This window comes from Tasmannia lanceolata, unplaced genomic scaffold (genome assembly GCF_043159265.1).
Source record: "Tasmannia lanceolata isolate RefF3 unplaced genomic scaffold, GAP_Taslan_0.1 ptg000016l, whole genome shotgun sequence".
Taxonomy (NCBI): Eukaryota; Viridiplantae; Streptophyta; class Magnoliopsida; order Canellales; family Winteraceae; genus Tasmannia; species Tasmannia lanceolata.
The window spans coordinates 7,432,377-7,451,667 of NW_027518693.1; the positions used below are offsets into that span (position 1 = coordinate 7,432,377).

Sequence of the window (19,291 nt, forward strand, 5' to 3'; positions counted from 1 at the left end):
ATGCAGTGAAAAAAATATGGTCCAATGTCTCGTCCGCCCCCATGCAAAGGGCATAGTGGTCAACAATAAGCATGTGGCAATGATGGAGGTGATCAATCGTCTAAATCCTGTACTAGAAATCTGTCCCGCACATACTATTGGAGGAGTTGGAATGCGCCAAACTTGCAAAAGCTGCGAGGGAGGGGAGAAAGAAGCAAGATATGTCCTTCAATTTTGGAAGCGTTTTTCTACAATTCATATGAAAACCATTATGATCATGTTCCGCAGGACTTCTCCTTCTCGCACCATGAAGTGAGTGAAAATCGTATCCATGAGAATCTTCATTAGTAACTCCTGGTAGCTCAGAGGAATCTCATTTTAAAGTCAAAATAGAAAGTGAAAATAGAGGAAGGGCGTTCCCCCTCTTTTTTCAGGGTTTTTTTTTGTTCCTGGGATTTATGTGGGAGAAAAAAAATCCAAGGAGATTGGTGGGGAAAAAAAAGTCCTAGAAGTATCCCGGGAAAATAAAAATCCCATGTTTGGTTGACCGGACTATGGTGGGAAAAAAAAAAAAACCTTTGTTTGGTTGCTTGAACGGTTGAGGAGAAAAAAAGTCTTCTCAAGCTTATTTTTGATTCGTGGGATTATTTTGGGATGGGATGAAAAGGCAATCATTACAAGAGAGGGATTAAAAAAATTCTACGGGATGGGACGAAAATTTTACTAAAACCTCCTAGGAGAAAAATTTTACTGGCAACTAAGGGTTTGCTTGGATGCAACAAAAAGTGGGAAAAAATAGGAATGCTGACATGGCACCCGTGAGAAAAGTCAATAGAACTTAATCAAATTTGTCACGTGTCCCCACTCCAACTCAAGTTGAGGGCCACAAAAGAGACCCAAAGTCGTCATACATGACACCATCAACACTAACAAAAACTTGGCTATCAAGCCTCATAAGTTTTAAAAATATCACTAATTATTGGATGTATTACAAAGAGTACAAAGAGTGTTTATATAGAATACTCTGGGATAAACATAGAAAGAGATAATGATAATAAGGGAAAGTGATAAACATAATCTAATCTAGTTACCTAATCAACTCGGTTTGCCTAAACTAGGCCTAATTAATCTAAGATCTTGAGAGATCTGATTATATTCTAACATATATACTTGCCTTATCAGCTTAATCAACCATACAGATAATCCAACGGTGAGATCAACATATTCAAACAAAGCCAATGGAATCCTATAAATACCCATCCCTCCACCAAAAGCTTTCAACAGTATACACATCTGACCCAAATATCTCCAGCCAGTTTTTAACTTAATTTTCAGTTTTTCGGCCATGACAACGATGGGAGCCACCTTGGCGAGTTTATGTCCACGGAAGCTCCAAAAAGAGAAGATGAAGAGAATGGAAGAGAAAGAGAGAGAGAGAACACAAAGTCCCTGAAGAGAAAAAGCCCAGCCCGGAGATTTTCAAGTCAATTAAGAGAATGGGAACGAAAATTCATCCGGGCAGTTTTCCGTCATTGAATGCTGCCGGAAAACCGGGTGAAATGCGAAATTCAGTAGATAAATGAGGTGGTTTTTGGCACTATACCACTTGTTCCCATGTAACCATTCATGTAATGTGTTGAACAAGTTGTCTTTAATATTCTCTTTATACTTTTCTTACCTGTTTTCGTGCAAGAGTTAAGAATGAGAAATAATTTTGTGTATAAATTATATACAATGAAACTTGGTGTAACAACGATCGATGGCTTGCTTTTAGAGGGCGAGCAAGATTATTTGCAATGTCGACTAATATAGGGATGACATACACTGAGTTTTAATGTATAATATGGGCCCATGGTGATTTATCAAGAGATTGGGAGGTTTCCTCATTATAAGAGTATCTTGAGTGGATGACGACTCTTTCTATGGATGGTGTGCTGAAATTTCATCGGTTGTGAAGAATATCCTTTTCCAGGAGGAAAGTGATATTTCCACCCCCTTTCCCTTCGTTTCTGCGACTTCATTTTTTTTTCCCTGTCACCAACAATGACAACAATGCATCAAATTTTTGGTCGGGGTCTGCGTAACCCTAGCTTTCTCATAAAAAAAAATGACAACAATTCCACTTGGTTTCATCTGTCTTTTTGTAGAAATAAAGTTGCATTGACTGGGAGAAAAGTAGTGAAAATAAAGGAAAGAGTCCGTTTTCACCTCGGTCCACTTCGATCCAACTGAGCGGATCCCTTGAAAATCTTACTTTCGCTTTTTTGTTAAGGGCTTTGATTAATCCCACTAAAAAACATATTTTTTTTTTAATCTCAGTCATTCACAAAAACAGTGAATGGCTGATTTTCGGGCGACCCACTTAATTGGGATGGAGGTTAAACTCTTGGGGGTTCCATGCAAAAGCAAAGATCTCACGTCGCGTCCGAAAAGTGAAGAGACGTGTGAATGGGCATATAAAGGCTTGGGCACTCTCCCCTTAACGGCTAGCTTTTAAGGGTGAGTTCTACCCAGGTCCCAACAGGTGGTACGACAGCAGGGGCATGTTAACCCCGGATGTACCTTCGAGGATGGTGAAATTTCATCATAGAAGATCTCGGTAGCCACGGTGTATCTTTTAGGATGGTAAAACCAGTGTTTAAAAATGCGAATGTGACGTGGAATGCTGCCAAGAAAAATTCTTGCCGACTCCGCACGGACGCGGCCAAGAATGCGGTTGACGTTGTCATAACTCAGGAGAGCCAAAGGAGTTTTAATTGACTCTGCAGAGCAAAACGCAGAATGCAGATGTAGTGCAATGCGGAACGCGGCCAATAAAAATCCTTGTCGACTTGAGCGAATTCCTTGTCTTGTCAACGAGTTTTTAAACACTGTGTAAAATAACGTCGGAGAAGATCTCGTAGTTCCCACAATGCTCCTGCTCGGAGGGACGAGAATGTCTATGTTCCTTCCACGTGGAGGGGGAGATTGTTGGGGTTCCAAGCAAAAGCAAAGATCCCACATCGGAAAAGTGATTAGATGAGGTCGATGGGCTTATAAGGACTTGCGCATCCTTCCCTTAACAGCTAGCTTTTAAGGGTGAGTTCTACGCAGGTCCCAAAAAGTGCTATCAGAACTGGGGCGTGGTAACCATGGTGTACCCTCGAGGATGGAAAAAAACCCATCCGGAAAGATCTCGATAACCCCAGTGTATCGTCGAGGATGATAAAATTCCCATGGGGAAGATCTCATAGTTCTTTGAACAAGAAGAATAAGTTCGGGAGGGTTCTATCCCATGATTAAAGCAGCAATCTTCGAAGAAGAAAAGAATGCGCATTTTTCTACATTCTAAAATGTGCGAGCATTTCTCTATTTTCAAAGGACTCAAAAAGTGGCCAACAATATAAGCTTCCATAAGATTCCTCCCTTGTTAGGCCACAACACGAAAACCAACTGTCAAGAGGCTCAAAAATGTTGGCTAGGAATACCCAAGAGCTCCTGAATTGATCCAAAATTTTGGCCTAGACTGCTCTAGAGTACCTACACCGCTCTAGAGTACCTACAGTGAAAAAACATATGGTCCAATATCTCATCCACCACCACACAAAGGGCATAGTGGTCAACAATAAGCATCGGGCATAGTGGTCAACAATAAGCGTGTGGCAATGACGGAGGTGATCAATCGTCTAAATCCTGTATTGGCAAGCTGTCCCGCACACTCTTGGAGCAATTGTAATGCTCCAAACTTTGAAAAGCTGCAAGGAGGGAAGGAAGAAGCAAGATATGTCCGACAATTTTGGAAAAGTTTTCCTACAACTCTTGGAGCAATTGTAATGCTCCAAACTTTGAAAAGCTGCAAGGAGGGAAGGAAGAAGCAAGATATGTCCGACAATTTTGGAAAAGTTTTCCTACAATTTATACAAAAACCATTCTATCGCCATGTTCTACCAATACTTGTAATTCTCGCACCTAAAAAGAGTGGAAACCGTATTGATGAGAATCTTCATAAGTCAGTCTGGGTAGTTGATGCAATGCACCTGGCAAGATCAAGAAGATCAATGGCCAGATTGGAAGATATGAGACGGCGTCCAAATCAACGATGCCATCTGTTGTTTGCTCGTTGCCGCCTATCTCTAGGTTTGCCTCAAATTTCCCTTTACTTTTCCTACGTTCTAGCATTGCAAAATAGTCCCAAAAACTCACCTTCTCTTTTCTATTTTCAGCCGACTTCATTACTTCATCTTTCCCCAACCTTATACCTTCTTTAATAAGCCAGCCAATCATCACCTGTTTTCATGCCCAAGGAAACTCTTTATGTTAATCCTATTCCATCATCTTTGTTTCAGCCCTTTATAAGTGAACCAATCCCAAAGTCTTCTAAATCTGTCCGGCACATACTCTAGGAGGAGTTGTTGGAATGCTCCAAACTTTGAAAAGCTGCGAGGGAGGGGAGGAAGAAGCAACAATTTTGGTGGAAGGGTTTTCGTACAATTTGTATGAAAACCATTATATGGTCATGTTCAGCGAGGCTTCTCCTTCTCGTGCCATGGAAATCGTATCCATGAGAATCTTCATCACTAACACTGGGTAACTTCGAAGAATCTCATTTTTTCAGTCAAAATAGATGGTGAAATCAAGAAAGGCCCGTTCTCCTCTTTTTTTTCATACAATGAATGTGGACATGGCACCCATGAGAAAAGTCAATATAACAACCAAATTTGGACAAGCCTCCATTCCAACCCAAGGTGACGGCCAAAAGAGACCCAAAGTCGTCACACATGACACCACCAACACTAATAAAAACTTGGACATCAAGCCAACCGAATCCTATAAATACCCATCCCTCCACCAAAAGCTTTCAACAATATACACATCTGACCCCAACATCTCCGGCCTGTTTTTTAACTTAATTTCCAGTTTTCCGGCCATGTCGACGATGGGAGGCACCTTCGCCGAAGCCTACGTCCAAAGGAAGCTCTACAAAGAGAAGATGAAGATAATGGAAGAGAAAGAAGGAAAGAGAGAACACAAAACCTCTGAAGAGAAAAAGCCCGGCCCGAAAATTTTCGAGTCGATGAAGAGAATGGGTAAGAAAATTCATCCGGGCAGTTTTCCGTCGTTCAATTCTGCCGGAAAACCGGGTGAAATGCGAAATTCGGTAGATAAATGAGGTGGTTTTGACTCTTTTGAGCACTTTACAATTTGTTCCCGTTTAACCATTCAAGTGTAATGTATTGGAAGAGTTTTCATTAATATTCTCTTTCTACCAGTTGTCTGTAATGTATTTAAGAATGAGATGTGATTGTGTAAATTATACACTGAAACTTGGTGTGAGCGCGGCTTGATTTTGGAGGCGGAGCAAGAGTAAATTGGCAATGTCAACAAATATGGAGATGATATATGCACTGAGCTTCAATGTGTATGGTGATTTATCAAGAGATTGGAAGGTCTCCGCATTAAGAGCATGTTTCAAGTACCCTAAAGATTAAAATAAAAGATGTTTATATGATGATAAGAGTATCTTGAATCGATAACGACTTTTTCAAAATTATTGATGGTGTGCACAAATTTCATTGATTGTGAAGAATATCCTTTTTCCTGAAGGGAAATGATATTTCCACCCCCTTTTCCTGCATTTTTACAACAATTTCACTTGTTTCATTTGTCTTTTTTTAGAAATAAAGTCACTTTGGTGGGGAGAGAAGGGGTGAAAAGATAGGAAGAGTCCATTTCCACTAGGTGCAACTTGGTTCGGGTTTAGGCCAATCCGATCCCAACCTGAATGTCTAATCCTCCAACCATAACCTGACCTGATACGACTCTCAGCCCGATGGTGGTTAATCCGCCCGACTCGAAAGATACTATATATCCCAACTCGAACCAGACTTGATTTCCCAAGTCGGGTCGGGTTGACCTAGTTATTATTTCCTTTAGGCTCTAGATCAAAACATGCCCTAAGAATACATTATTATTTTTGGTTAGGTAAGCTGGGATCGAACCTACGACCTCATAGTTGAGAAACAAAGCCTCAACCATTGAGCTACAGGCCCAACCCCAAGATTACATTGTTCACAACCACATGCCCTAAGTAAACATTTTATAAGTTTTTGTTTTTTGTTTTTTTTTGGCCTCGACTGTCCCGATACTTAGGGCATGGAGGATGGGCAAGACATGGGTACTTGCCTTGACTGTTTAACATCTCCAGCCGCTACTGAAACTTAAAAATCTATAGCCAAGACAGGGATGCTTTCTGGTTAGATTTGCCCGGAAAGCATCTTATATATATATATATAGAGAGAGAGAGAGAGAGAGAAAGAGAGAGAGAGAGAGAGAGAGAGAGAGAGGAAAGTGTTGGTGAGCTTAAGCTCATCATAAGTCTCACCAAACTTATGGTGAGCTTAAGCGCCCCAATCACATGAGTCCCATATTTTCTGTGGTGATCCAAACCATTCATTTGCAAGGCCCTATCATAAATAGGGTGTGTACCGAAAAACAGCTCCATAGGATCATCCTAACCCCTCCATTTGTGGAGGACAAAAATGGGCAGATTTGTGGACAAATAATGTTTGTCCATTTTGACCTCCACAAATGGATGGGTTAGGATGATCCTATGGAGCTGATTTTTGGCACACACCCCATCTATGTAAGGGCCTTTCAAATGAATGCTTTGGATCATCCTAACAATGTGGGCCTCATTGGTTTGAGAGCTCAAGCTCACCATAAGTTTGGTGAGCTTCAGCTCTATAGGATCATCCCAACCCATCCATTTGTGGAGGTCAAAATGGACAGACCACAAATCTGCTCATTTTTGCCCTCCACTTTTGGAGGGGCTAGGATGATTCAATGGAGCTGATTTTTGGTACACACCCTATCTATGATAGGGCCTTGCAAATGAATGGTTTGGATCCTCACAGAAATTGTGGGAGCCATGTGAATTGTGCACTCAAGCGCACCATTTGGTTCCAACGCTCAAGCGCACGAACATATTCCTCATATATATATATATATATATATATATATATATATAGGAAAATGATTGTGAGCTTGAAGCTCATATAGCTTATATGAGCTTGAGGGCCCAAACACATGGGTCCCACATTGTTTGTGGTGATCCAAAACATTCATTTGCAAGGCCCCATCATAGATAGGGTGTGTACCAAAAATCGGCTCCATTGGATCATCCTAACCCCTCCAAAAGTGGAGGGCAAAAATGAGCAGATTTGTGGCAAACGGTGTCTGTCCATTTTGCCCTCCACTTTTGGATGGGTTAGGATGATCCTATGGAGTCGATTTTTTGTACACACCCTATCTATGTAAGGGCCTTTCAAATGAATGTTTTGGATCATCCTAACAATGTGGGCCCATATGTGTTTGGGCCCTCAAGCTCATATAAGCTATATGAGCTTCAAGCTCACAATCATTTTCCTCATATATATAAAGCTCGATGTGGTATGCGGAGGGTGTGCCACGTGGCACTCCCTTTGCAAACCGCATTCAACCATTTTTATTTTTTTTTGACGTAACAGCCATAATTCCAAATGCCACTTCATTTTTTTTCTAGCTCCCAAAAAACACTTCCTTTAACCCCTAAAACAAACTGACACCAACATTTTTCCAAATCAGTGAATTCCTAAAATTCAGCCAACACACCCCTTCCTCTCTCTCTCTCTCTCTCTCTCTCTCTCTCTCTCTCTCTCTCCACCCAACCAAAGCCCTATGAACGGTCAGAACCCATCGATCTATAATTCCCAAATGTGTTTTCAGGAATGCCTCTTCACCTCCACCTAATTAAAAACATTTCAACGATGCATCTTTTTGTAACTTCAATAATCCAATCTAGCACATATATATATAGGAATATGTTCGTGCGCTTGAGCGTTGGAACCAAATGGTTCGCTTGAGTGCACCATTCACATGGGTCCCACAATTTCTGTGAGGATCCAAACCATTCATTTGCAAGGCCCTATCATAGATAGGGTGTGTACCAAAAGTCAGCTCCATTGAATCATCCTAACCCCTCTAAAAGTGGAGGGCAAAAATGGGCAGATTTGTGGTCTGTCCATTTTGACCTCCACAAATGGATGGGTTGGGATGATCCTATGGAGCTGATTTTTTGTACACACCCTATCTATGTAAGGCCCTTTCTAGTGAATGCTTTGGATCATCCTAACAATATGGGCCTCATTGGTTTGAGAGCTCAAGCTCACCATAAGGTTCCAACGCTCAAGCTCACAATCCTTTTCCTCATATATATAAAAATTTGAGGTGAAAGAGAAGAAAGAGATGAGTTCAAGAGAGAATAGCTATAAACAGGAAGCTGAGAGAAGATTAGAAGAACCTGATTCTTTTGTTGTCTTCCTTTTTTCTTCCTGTGGAAGGTTTAGGAACAGGGAGAATCACTATTAGCTAAGAGAAGAACCTCTGAGCCTGAGATCTCGCTGGATATTTGCCTTGGCCGAATTTAGAGGTTAAGGAAGAGACGCTTTTAGGATTAAGGAGAGCTAAATTTTAGGCATGTAGTTTTAAGTTTCAAAAGGTAAAAGTAAAAATTAAAAAAATAAATATATAAAAAAACGTCGGGTATCAAACCAAATCAAACCGAACTCAACTCGGGTTCTTATATCTATGCCCAAACCCGACCCGACCTGAGTTGCACCCCTAATTTTCACCTTGGTCAGATGGGTCCCTATCCATTTTTTACTTTTTTGTGAAGGCTGAGATTAATCCCACTAAAAACATGTTTTTTTTAACATCAGCCATTCTCAAAAAAAGTGACCGGCTAATTTTCCAGCGACACTTAATTGCGATGAAGGTTAAACACCTCGGAAAGGCAAGTTTTTACCATGATGTTTACTGTTTAGTTGCACTAGGAATGACTTTCTATGGCTTGAAAGAAAAACACCCAGTTGTTGTCGTGATTTTTTCTAATCTTCAAACCTTAGATAGCACACATGGGTCGACGTTAGATACCACACTTGGGTCAGTTGGGTTTTGGTAACAAGTATATTACATAGTGAAATGATAAATTCGCGCCCTTTTACCCACTTTTTGTCATGCCCCCGACCAGAAGGCATGACAGGCGGCGCATGCCTGCAAGGTGGAACTTCACAAGCACGCAAAGCTTTAATAATCAAACAGTTTATACAACTCTAGCAAATCATTCCTAGTAAATTAGAGCACTACTCAGAGCAACTAAGCATCTCTACAAATAAACTAAACTGTCAAAAGCTACAACTCTCCAATCCCACTAGTAAATTTAAACCCTTCAGTTCTTCGAATTGTCCGAAACAAATAATTATTCACATGAATCAAATAAAACAATAACGTCAAGTAACTACATCTCATAAAGTGCTAGTCTACGCGAGCACTCTACCTGATCCCACGCAAAATCATGTCTTAGAATTTGAAAATAAAAAAAAATACGGGTGAGCTTGTAATCCTCTAAGTAATATAACACTACCCTAGTTGGGTCCGAGCATGCCAAGAACAGAGGCTAAAACGGATATTTAAGCACAACATGATAAAAAATGATGGGGGCACAAAACATAATATCAGAAATCCATGTTTTTCATCAAAGCTGATAAAACTAAGACGAAGTTAAACATAAGCATATACAAAAACTAATAATCTCAATGTGCATAGGCTATGGTCACATATCAAATATCAATGGTGTCAGAGGTACCAAAGTAACAAAAGACAGGTGAACCGAAGTACCAAAAATCACTATTAAGTTGGCTGAACGGGGGTACAAAATACCACAAAACAAAAATCGGTACTAAGCCCGGGGGCATCGAAATACCATAAAACAAAACCACTATTGTACCGACGTCACGGGTTGAAACTAGTTTCTCGTAGTACAAGTTGACAGGGCCAACGTTTATTCCCCATTGGCAGGATCAGATCGTAGCCATAGTAAGATAAAACGATCAAAGTTCTTTTTACACGTCGCAAGAAAGTTTGGCCTATGAACGGTGGTTTATTGAACGTTGGAAAAATGATCCAAAATATAATTTATCTGAATACCATTCTATGGAATTAATTACGGGAATGTTCGGCTAGGCTTCTCATTCTCAGCCAATGGGCGTGTTCAACGAGGCTACCCATTCTCTCCCGAGAAGGAAGGCAGAAATAGAGTGACGAGAATCCCGAAAGTGATTCCAAGTCGCTTTAAAAGAATCCCATTATTTAGTTGCATAAAAAAGTAGAAAAAAAGACAGAGATGGGCTTTGCAAGTCAAGTAACCGACCGAGATTTACTAAGATTCTTTGCTTTTATCATTCTTCGCATTTAATAAATAGGAAGATACTCTTTTAATGAGCCGGCCTTCTCGAGAACCGACGCCTTCTGAAGTACTTTAAAAACCGTCCAGAATTAGGGATGGCAAGGGGCAGGGCGGGGCCGGATGTTGCACTCCTGTCCCCGTCCCCGCCTCAAGAAACATTCCCCGTCTCTGCCCCGAGGAGGAAATCTAAAATTTCCCACCCCTTTCCCACCTTTCTATAATAAAATTTATACTTTTTTTAATCTAATTAAACACTTATTAAATAAGAATCCAAATTTCTAAACAAAATTATAACAATTTATGGAAAGACAGCCACTTATAGGGATATTTATGTAATTTTATAGATGAGGATTACGGGTTGGGGCGGGGCCAAAGGCATCCCCATCCCCGCTTCGGAGAATTTCTGCAATCCCCACCCCCGTACCCGTCCCCCGCTTAAATTGGGGAATCCTTGCCCAGGGCGGGGCGTATCCCCGTTTCCGCGGGTTTAATTGCTACCCCTATCCAAAATGTATACATATTAAGAATATCTTGCATTTAAGGTCTCAATCCACCAGTATATCTCTCCACCATTTGCTCTTCACTTTCTGCCAATTTGTTATAGGTGACAAGTTGATAGAATTCGTTGGTGTAGTCATCGATTGAATTGTGGTCTCTCATTTTCTTCTACATCTTCTCCCATGTGTGGATTTTGGACTTTCCTCAACGCGATCATATCAATCCCAGTTGCACCCACCATGCTATGACTCGTCCCCTCAACTTCAAAGCGACAAGTTCAACTTACTTGTGGATTGGATACCCTTTGAACTAGAAAATTCTTTCCATCGTGTAGAACCAATTGAAGAACTCTTTCATGAAGAAGCCTCCAAGAAACTTGGGCATCTCCATTCTCAGTACGGATTCTCAACTACTGTTGTCTCTTTCACGCGGATTCACTAGAGCATGAATTCGTACCCTATCATGAAAATGGTTCACTTGGGCTCCAAGTGGAGAATCTAGGCCGTCAGATCGCCGACTTTTCTTCGAAGTGTGGCCAGTTTGTCTCGTGCTCCAACATCCGCCATTGGAAACAGTGTTTCCCATAGCAAAATTATAATCCTTTTCAAACTACCTTAGAAAACAAAGTAAAACTACTGGTGGAGACCGTGTTTTCCATATCTTACAAGTTTCTAAATTTTTAAAGTTGCCAATATCTTCATATATTCTCAAAACCATGCTTCTCAGATCTTTGAAGTTTCCCACAATTCAAACTACGAAACATAGCCCCCCCAAATTGATGGAAATGAATTGGTTTCCGTACTTGGGATTTATGTAATTTTAAGTGATATGTAGCTCGAAATGTTAGGCAAGTTCTTTGATTGCATCAATTTTTATCTTCATACAGAATCAAATTTTGGAAGGTTTTTTCAATAATTTATATGAAAATCATTCTCTGGTATAATTATGGGTCTGTTAGGCTTCCCATTATCGCCTGATTAAACGGGTGGAAATGTATTATTGAAAATCTTTAGAACCAACTCTGAGTCGCTCCAAAAAATGGGTTCATAGTACCATGACACATAGGGGTGCAAGTTTGGCCCTGTCAGCCTTGAGCCCGAACAGGGCCAGGGCTGGATTTTCCAACCTTGAGGGCGGGTCAGGGTTCATTATTTTAGACCCTGACTCAGGTCGGATTGGGTTCTGGGTTAATGCCTCGGGTACCTTGACCCGGCCCGACCCTAAGTTTTCTATTATAGAATTGAATCATCTGTGCATGTTTCTTTTGCTAATGTTTTCTATTATCTTGGATTGATATTTCTTTAGATTATTATTATTAATTGTCTCTATTGCCCGTCATGTTGTTGAATTCATATTATCTTATTTTGTTCCCTTTCTCTGTTTATTAATCATTTTGTTCTATATGATAAGTGGTTGCTTTATTTTTGGCACTCTTAACAGGTATTTGCACTAGGTTCAATTAGTGCCGGCCCTGCCCAATCAGGGTGGGCCAGGGCCAGCACTGAGCCCTGTAGAGCGGGCAATGGGTTGAGGTTTTTCGGCCCTGACTAGAGTCAGGGTCAAGATAATGGGTTCTAGGGCTGGACTAGGGTTTTGAAAAACCAGACCCAACCCAACCCTACCCTGTTGCAGCCCTAATGACACATGCTCGTGAAAACAAGGAGGAGGACATGAATCGTATGTGTGTGATGAATCTTGCTTCAAAAGAAATAATCAAAATACCCATGTTCTAGGGGCAAAATTTTAAAATATTATCTAACAACCCTACCGATCAAAATCTTTCCACATGACCAATAGGGCAGCGCAACAAAGTTTGGCCAGTAAATTGTGTCCTATTAAATGCCAGAAATCTAATGAATATTTTTATCGATTTTCTGGCAGCTGGCAAGCTACTTTTCCACGACCAGACTTCCCTCTGACTCCATAATTTCCAGAGAGACCCCCTGTCAGAGTTTGTCACAACCAGCCGCTAATAACGGCCTTAATAGCAATGACATTGATTAGAAAATTTAACCCTTAAATAAGGGCAATTTGGTCATTTTACTTTCATTTTTTATTTTCAGAACAACACTCAATTTCGCAAGTATTTTCCTACAATTTACCAGAATTCTAGTATAATTTACCACAACCGGCCGCTAATAACGGCCTTAATAGCAATGACATTGATTAGATAATTTACCTCTGTCCTATAATTTACCAGAATACCATTCTCTAGTATAATTATGAAAATGTTCGGCAAGGCTTCCCATGCTCTCCCGAAAACGCGGGTAGAAATAGAGTAACGGGAATCTCTGAAGCACTTCCGAGTCGCTCCGAAGAACCTCATTATTTAGTCGCATAAAAAAAGTAGAAAGATAGTGTTAGAGTATAAAAGATAAATAATGCATTTCTCCAACAGCTTAAGCTTTTAGAGAAGTTGGTAAGTTAACGGATAGAAACAGGCTTTGGAGGTTGCATAACCGATTGGGATTTACAAAGATTGTTTGCTTTTTTCATTCTCCGCATCTAAGAAATCGGAATACACCCTTTTTACCTAGCCTTGCTGAACACGCCCTAAACAGTTGGAAATATATTAATGAAAATCAGCACTGAATAGCTCCAAAGAATCTCATATTTTAGTCAAAATAGAAGGTAAAAATTATGAAAATGGGCATTGAAAGTCAGGTGGCCAAATAAGATTTTTGAGATTTTTTTGGCTTCCCTCATTCTCAGCACCTATAAAGGTGAAATAATCCCTTTTAATAATTAGAGAATTGCTAGCGTCCATCACAAAAGGCATTTTGTGGCTGGTCATCGCATGTCAGACTACCCACCTCGTGAATGGAGACAAAAGCTGTTGTCTTCATTCAATGAGGTGGCTGGTCTGGGGCGCCCTTGCAAAAATTGGGTGAAAGGGAGCCCCCATTGGCTGCAGGTCACCATCATGCATTTATGATGGGCGAAAGCCAAAGAGTATTAATACACTTTGGTGATTTGTAGCCAATGGGGGCGCCCTTTCACCCTATTATTTGCAAGTGTGCCCTTCAGTTAAGAATACCTCTTAAGCGTTTTACAAAATTGGAAAAGTTTTCAAGAATGAGGAGGTACTATGGTGTGGGCAGTGGAACCGTTTTCCTTCTTCCTGAAATGGAAGAATCTGACCCAACTAATATTGCATGCACACAGCCAACACAACCCTTATTTTCGGGTAAAATAGACAGCACCTTGGCACGTGGGGACTGTGCCTACATTACATTACCTTAAACCTGGTTTTTCTCTTTTTACTCTTTTCTTTACCAAAATACCCTCCCTTCTTACCAAAATAGCCCTCCCATCTCAATCTCCCTAAGCCTCTGGCTCTTTTGCATGCATGCCTCTTTCCCTCTCTCTGTAAGGCCATGTGTCAAGGGTCGTAAACATCATCAAATGCATGCTAACCACGCAATTAGTAACTCTACGCCACGCATTTTCCTTCCTTTTCTTCTCCCTCTATTTATTCTCCTCCCTCCAAGTCTTCCTCCAATCCATTCAAACCTCTCTCTCTCTCTCTCTCTCTCTCTCTCTGGTAATTCTAGAGAAAACTCATTTTTATTTTCTCATTCTAGGGAAAACCCATTTTTATTTTCTTATTCTAGAGAAAACCCATTTCTATTTTCTCATTTTCTATCCCTCTTCCTCACATTTCCCCTTCAATCTCCTCTACCCATTTTCTATAAACTACACCCCCACACACACCTATCTCTTCTTCTTCTTCTTCTTCTTCAAACAACATTTTAAACACATTCATAAACTCTACACAAAAAACCCATATCTTATTTTCTCAAGTTTCCTTCTCACATAGAATTTTCGAATGTTCTACAATAACCCTTATTTTTACCTAAAATAACAATACTAACACCCTCTATTTTCATGCAGAAACTAACACCAAAATGGAAGAGGAATCTTCGAGCATGCTGTTGAACGTAGAGAGTGTGGTAGAATTTCCAACCGGTACGGACACGGAAATGAAGAGGATTTTGGGTGCTGAGCTGGCAGTAATGGGGGGTGGAGATTCCAGGGCTATTTCCATTCGGGCAGGAGAATTTGCTATTCGGGCCGTTAATCAGACCGAAAGCCCGCTTTTTCTCACCATTTGCTTGGTTGATGAGCATCAATGGCCCGTAGCTAAAGACTCCCCTGTTCTCAGAGTGGGCCCTAGGCGATTCTCATTTGCTCTCCCGGCGTTTGTGTATGGATTGACATTGCCAGAGAGCTGTTCGGAGGGAGATTTGAAGAAACTCGAATGGATTCTGATGAAATACTCTGTTTATGAAGATTGTTCGGGAAAAGAAGATGGTGAGTTTCTTTTCTCTTCTGTTTGTTTAGAATTTGGTGTTTTGTTTTGGACACTGATATTGGCCCGAGCATGTTTTGATAGTTGCACAAACCCAGCTTGTCTTTTCCTTTTGACTGGATTCTGAAAGCTATTTGGGAACTACAATAACCTTTGATAGCTGTTTAAATGGTTAAAAACAGGATGAGTTAGTGTCATTATCAAAACATGGCAGTGTCAGTATCAGTAGCCTTTGTTTTTTGTTTTTGTTGCATAGCAGATCAAGGCTTCTGAAAAAAGTACGAATGAATTTGATTTTGTACTCTGAGGGGTATTTTCGTCAATATGAGAAGTAATGGGTATTTTGGTTTTTCAAAATTTTCGAGCAGTTTGCGTCCCTTCAGAAAAAAAAAAAAATTTAATGAGATTTTGTTTAGGTATTTTAGTATTTCTAAATTAGGTAGCATATATTTGGGTATTTCGGACAATGACAAAAAAGGCCCCTTGATTTGATATCCACAACCCTCCCTTTATATTTAACTATTTAAGTTTCTCTCACTGGAGGCTAAACTGACGACTACTTGAGAATCGTAAGAGCCAATGGGATGAAGTTGTGTGAATACCAAAATATCTTGAGGAAAGAGGATGATTGAGAACATCACGTCATCACTTTCTCATTAGTTATGACTTATGAAACAAATTACCCATTATACCCCTACCCTCACTACATTTTATGGACCATAAGCTCACCATGCAGTTTCTCTTTAGGGATATTTTGGTCAATTCAAAAGGTCCTTCACTTCTCCCCATTGGCTATTACTAGTCCTCGGGACTTGTCGTTATGTAGCATGCAAAGAAAGAAAGGAACCCTATAATAAAGAGATGGGTTTATTTATCAAAAGAGGAGGTGTTGAGTAATAGTTTGCTTTTCGTGGCTCGTCTGAATTGCGAGAGACCAACCTCGAAAAGACTTTTGCGATGGAGCTTAGCAAATCTCTTCTTTTTAATATAGGGAAAATGATATATTCGCCCCATTTTTTATCTGGCCCTGGCTCTGTTCACTTGCATTCCCGTGAAAGCAAATTCTTGGAAAACAGCCTCCTTTTTCCTTGACAAGACCATGACAATACAGAATACTGATGTTCATTTGCTTTCCTCAGAAAGTAACAAGCTTAGGTGAAAAAATGTCAAATAATGACATGGAAATGTCTCTTTACTCTTAAGTGTGGGAAACCAAATTCCACTATTTTGGTCGAATAGTCGGATTTGCTTTTCCGAGAAAATTAGTGAAAAAATATGGCCAAACAGTTTCTCGGAAAACCTTTTCCTGCACAGTTCCTGCGCACGTGAACAGGCGCGGGAAACCTTTTCCTACACAGTTTCCCTGGATTTCTTTTCCTAATTCCACGTCAGATTCTCGAGAAACCTTTTCTTTTCCGTTCTCGGGAAAACAAGTGACCAGAGCCTATAGTGTAAAAGAGTAGTCATAAATAGAGGGGCCCTCCCAAGTAAAAAAAAAAAGAGGGAAGATTATATCATTTCCTTTCATATTTTGTGATTGATAAATGATATTACAAAACCCCTTTTCATGGAAAAAGCAAACCAAATCAAACCAAATGTGTTTCCAAAGGAAAAGACAAGCAAAAGGGAGTGGACAATGTCCGATTAAAACAAAATGTCAAAATTACCCCTTATGAGGCAGTAGATTTTCTAAAGACTACAATGAAATTTAACCATTTTAATCAAGGGTAGTTTTGTCAGTCACAGTTCATTTCTTAATTGCAGATACAACTTTTTGCATGGCCGAATCCGAAACAAAAACGGGAACCGAAACCGAGTTTTGGACATGGGCCTCATCAAAGATCGTGAAACGAAGCAACGAACTCCTCGAAAATATGGGCATCAGAGACGCGATGACGAAAGTATCGGCCGATAGATCATTCACAAACGTATCGGCCGGTACGGTCGACCTCAGCAACAGAACACAAAGAGCCATAAGAATGTCGGCAATATCAAAGCTAGTTTCAAAAGCACTCGTTCGTGGGGCCATTAATTACGACTTCCACGTGGACACGATGGGGCCCACAATCCATGCCAAGTCAGCATACGCCAGCATCCACGCCTACGTGGAAGTAGTCAGAGCTGTAGAGACCGCCGGCCGGAGCATTAAGGCGTCTGCCTGCGGCGGGTGTACGTTCAACGGTCGTCAGATGTTGGCCGGTGCTGTAAGATTTTGGAAATTTAATACTTGTGGGCTTGCTTTGTTACTAAGGGCGGTGGCGGCTTCGGCTTCGATTAACGCCGGAAAAGATAAGGGGCCAGTGGTGGTGGCAGACGTTATCGTGGAGGAGAAGGGGGAGGTGGCTGGCGGTGAGAATGGGTTACCGGCGGGAGATGGGAGTGGGGAGTCTTGTGTGAGCGTGGCTAATTCTGTGGAGAAACCGATGGAGAGTTGTAGGAATGTTTGATGTTTGTTTGGTGGGGTGTCATTAATAATTGGGGGATGTTGGGACTTTAGCTTCTTAAAGTAGTGGTTAGAGACTCAGACATAGGTTGTGGTTTGGGATTATTGAAGGTTAGATCTTTAAAGTGGGTTCTTTTTTGGAGTGATAGGTCTATGAATCTTGAGTATGACTTAAAAGTTTTTTAAGAATATGTAGATAATCAATGATCGAATGAAGAGCGCCAATCCTGGAACACATTGTAAAATTAAGAGAAGATTTCACTAACTCTTGGATGATTTACAATTGAGCTCATGGTGTGCTTATATTGAGTACATGCATGATAAACATAGAAAGAGATCAAGCAGACTATGGAAAGAGATAATGATGGAATATTCTAATCTAATCTACTTACTAATTAAATCTAGCCGCCTATTCTAGTGGGTTGCCTCATTAACCAACTTGCCTAATCTCCCACAAGAAGATCTAACGGTGAGATCTATACCTAATCCAACGGTGGCTCTCACATATTCTAACACACATAAAAGCAATACTTCAAAATTTTGAGGAATGGAAGCTGATCCACATGTGGAGAAGCAAATGGTGCTGCGGACTTCCTCTCTAAAGCTGATTGCCCTATCAAAGGAGATAACATTCAACCATCCCTTATTTCCCCTCTCTTGAGTGAGATTGTAATGAAAGATGCCACTGGCTCTTCTTATCACAGCCTCACAGGTTGTAATGTCTTTTTTTTTCTTTTTTATAATTCTGGTAGGGGTCCTGCCTAACCCCAGCTTGCCCATCCAAAAAAAAAAAAAGGGAACGAAGAGCGGCCTTGCAAAAACCAGCTTTATGGGCGCCCTCATTGGTCAATTTCAGCAAAAGTCAAAGCCGTTCCATCTTTTACAGCGCCATCCACTTTTTTCCGAGCCATACTAAACTCACTTTTGCTAAAATTGACCAATGACGGATCCTTGAAGTTGGTTTTTGCCAGGGCGCCCTTCATTCTATCATTCCTCCAGGCAAGAGAATGAGGGGCATGTTTGGATGTGCGTAAAGTTTTATCTTGGAAAATATTTGGGCATGTTTGGTTGTGCGTAAAGTTTTATCTTGGGAAATATTTGGGCCTGTTTGGATTTATTGAAAAGTTTGGAAAGGAAAATACTTCTAAAATTTCCTGCTTTTTTACACGTGAAAAGAGATAACTTGAAGAAATCATATCCAATTTTAACCCCGTGGGACCTTCAATTTATGAGAAAATGCCTCTAAACTAACCATAATCATATCATTTCCTTCCGAATCGAGGAAGGAAATTTTTTTTGCCAGAATAAATATTCCATCTGAAATGTTTTTCTTGTTGTCCAAACGGAGTTCTTCTCATGAAAAATAAGCAAAATTCCCCTAAACACTATCATGTAGGGGTATACAAAAGACGAGGGTAATTTGACTATTTTTGTAGGGGCGTAGCTCCGTTTGGATGCCAGAATTTTTTTGGTTCTTGGGACTTTTGTGGAATTTCTGCAGGAAACCCACGTTTGGTTGCCGGTTAAATAGTGGGCTTAAAAAAATCCCACGAACTAAAATAACCCCGCACGAAACCCAAAGCTGGAAAAAAAAATCCAAGGAACCAAAATAATCCCGCACGAAATCCGAGGAACCAAAATAACCAAAAGAAGAACTTTTTTCTTCCCAACAGTTCAAGCAACCAAACAATAAGGATTTTTATTTTACCAGGATTTTTTTTTCCCACCATAGTCCGGTCAACCAAACATGGGATTTTTATTTTACCGGGATACTTCCAGGGAGTTTTTTTTTCCCACC

The 19,291-nt window shown here is 40.5% G+C and overlaps 1 protein-coding gene across 1 annotated transcript; it reads left to right on the forward strand.

Annotated features, from left to right (window-relative positions):
- Positions 1-14,256: 14,256 nt before the first annotated feature.
- LOC143849171 (uncharacterized) lies at positions 14,257-17,780 on the forward strand. Its single transcript, XM_077358221.1, has 3 exons — positions 14,257-14,282; positions 14,633-15,052; positions 16,815-17,780. Exons 2-3 carry the CDS (start codon positions 14,647-14,649, stop codon positions 17,495-17,497), a joined length of 1,089 nt encoding a protein of 362 aa, XP_077214336.1. The 5' UTR covers positions 14,257-14,282; positions 14,633-14,646; the 3' UTR covers positions 17,498-17,780.
- The last annotated feature ends 1,511 nt before the right edge of the window (positions 17,781-19,291 follow it).

What these genes read in the sequence shown, in the direction of transcription:
- LOC143849171 (XM_077358221.1), top strand. Translation starts at nt 14,647, where the DNA reads ATGGAAGAGGAATCTTCGAGCATGCTGTTGAACGTAGAGAGTGTGGTA. An exon ending in TTGTTCGGGAAAAGAAGATG is followed by an intron (nt 15,053 to 16,814) that starts GTGAGTTTCTTT and finishes TCTTAATTGCAG; the next exon opens with ATACAACTTTTTGCATGGCC.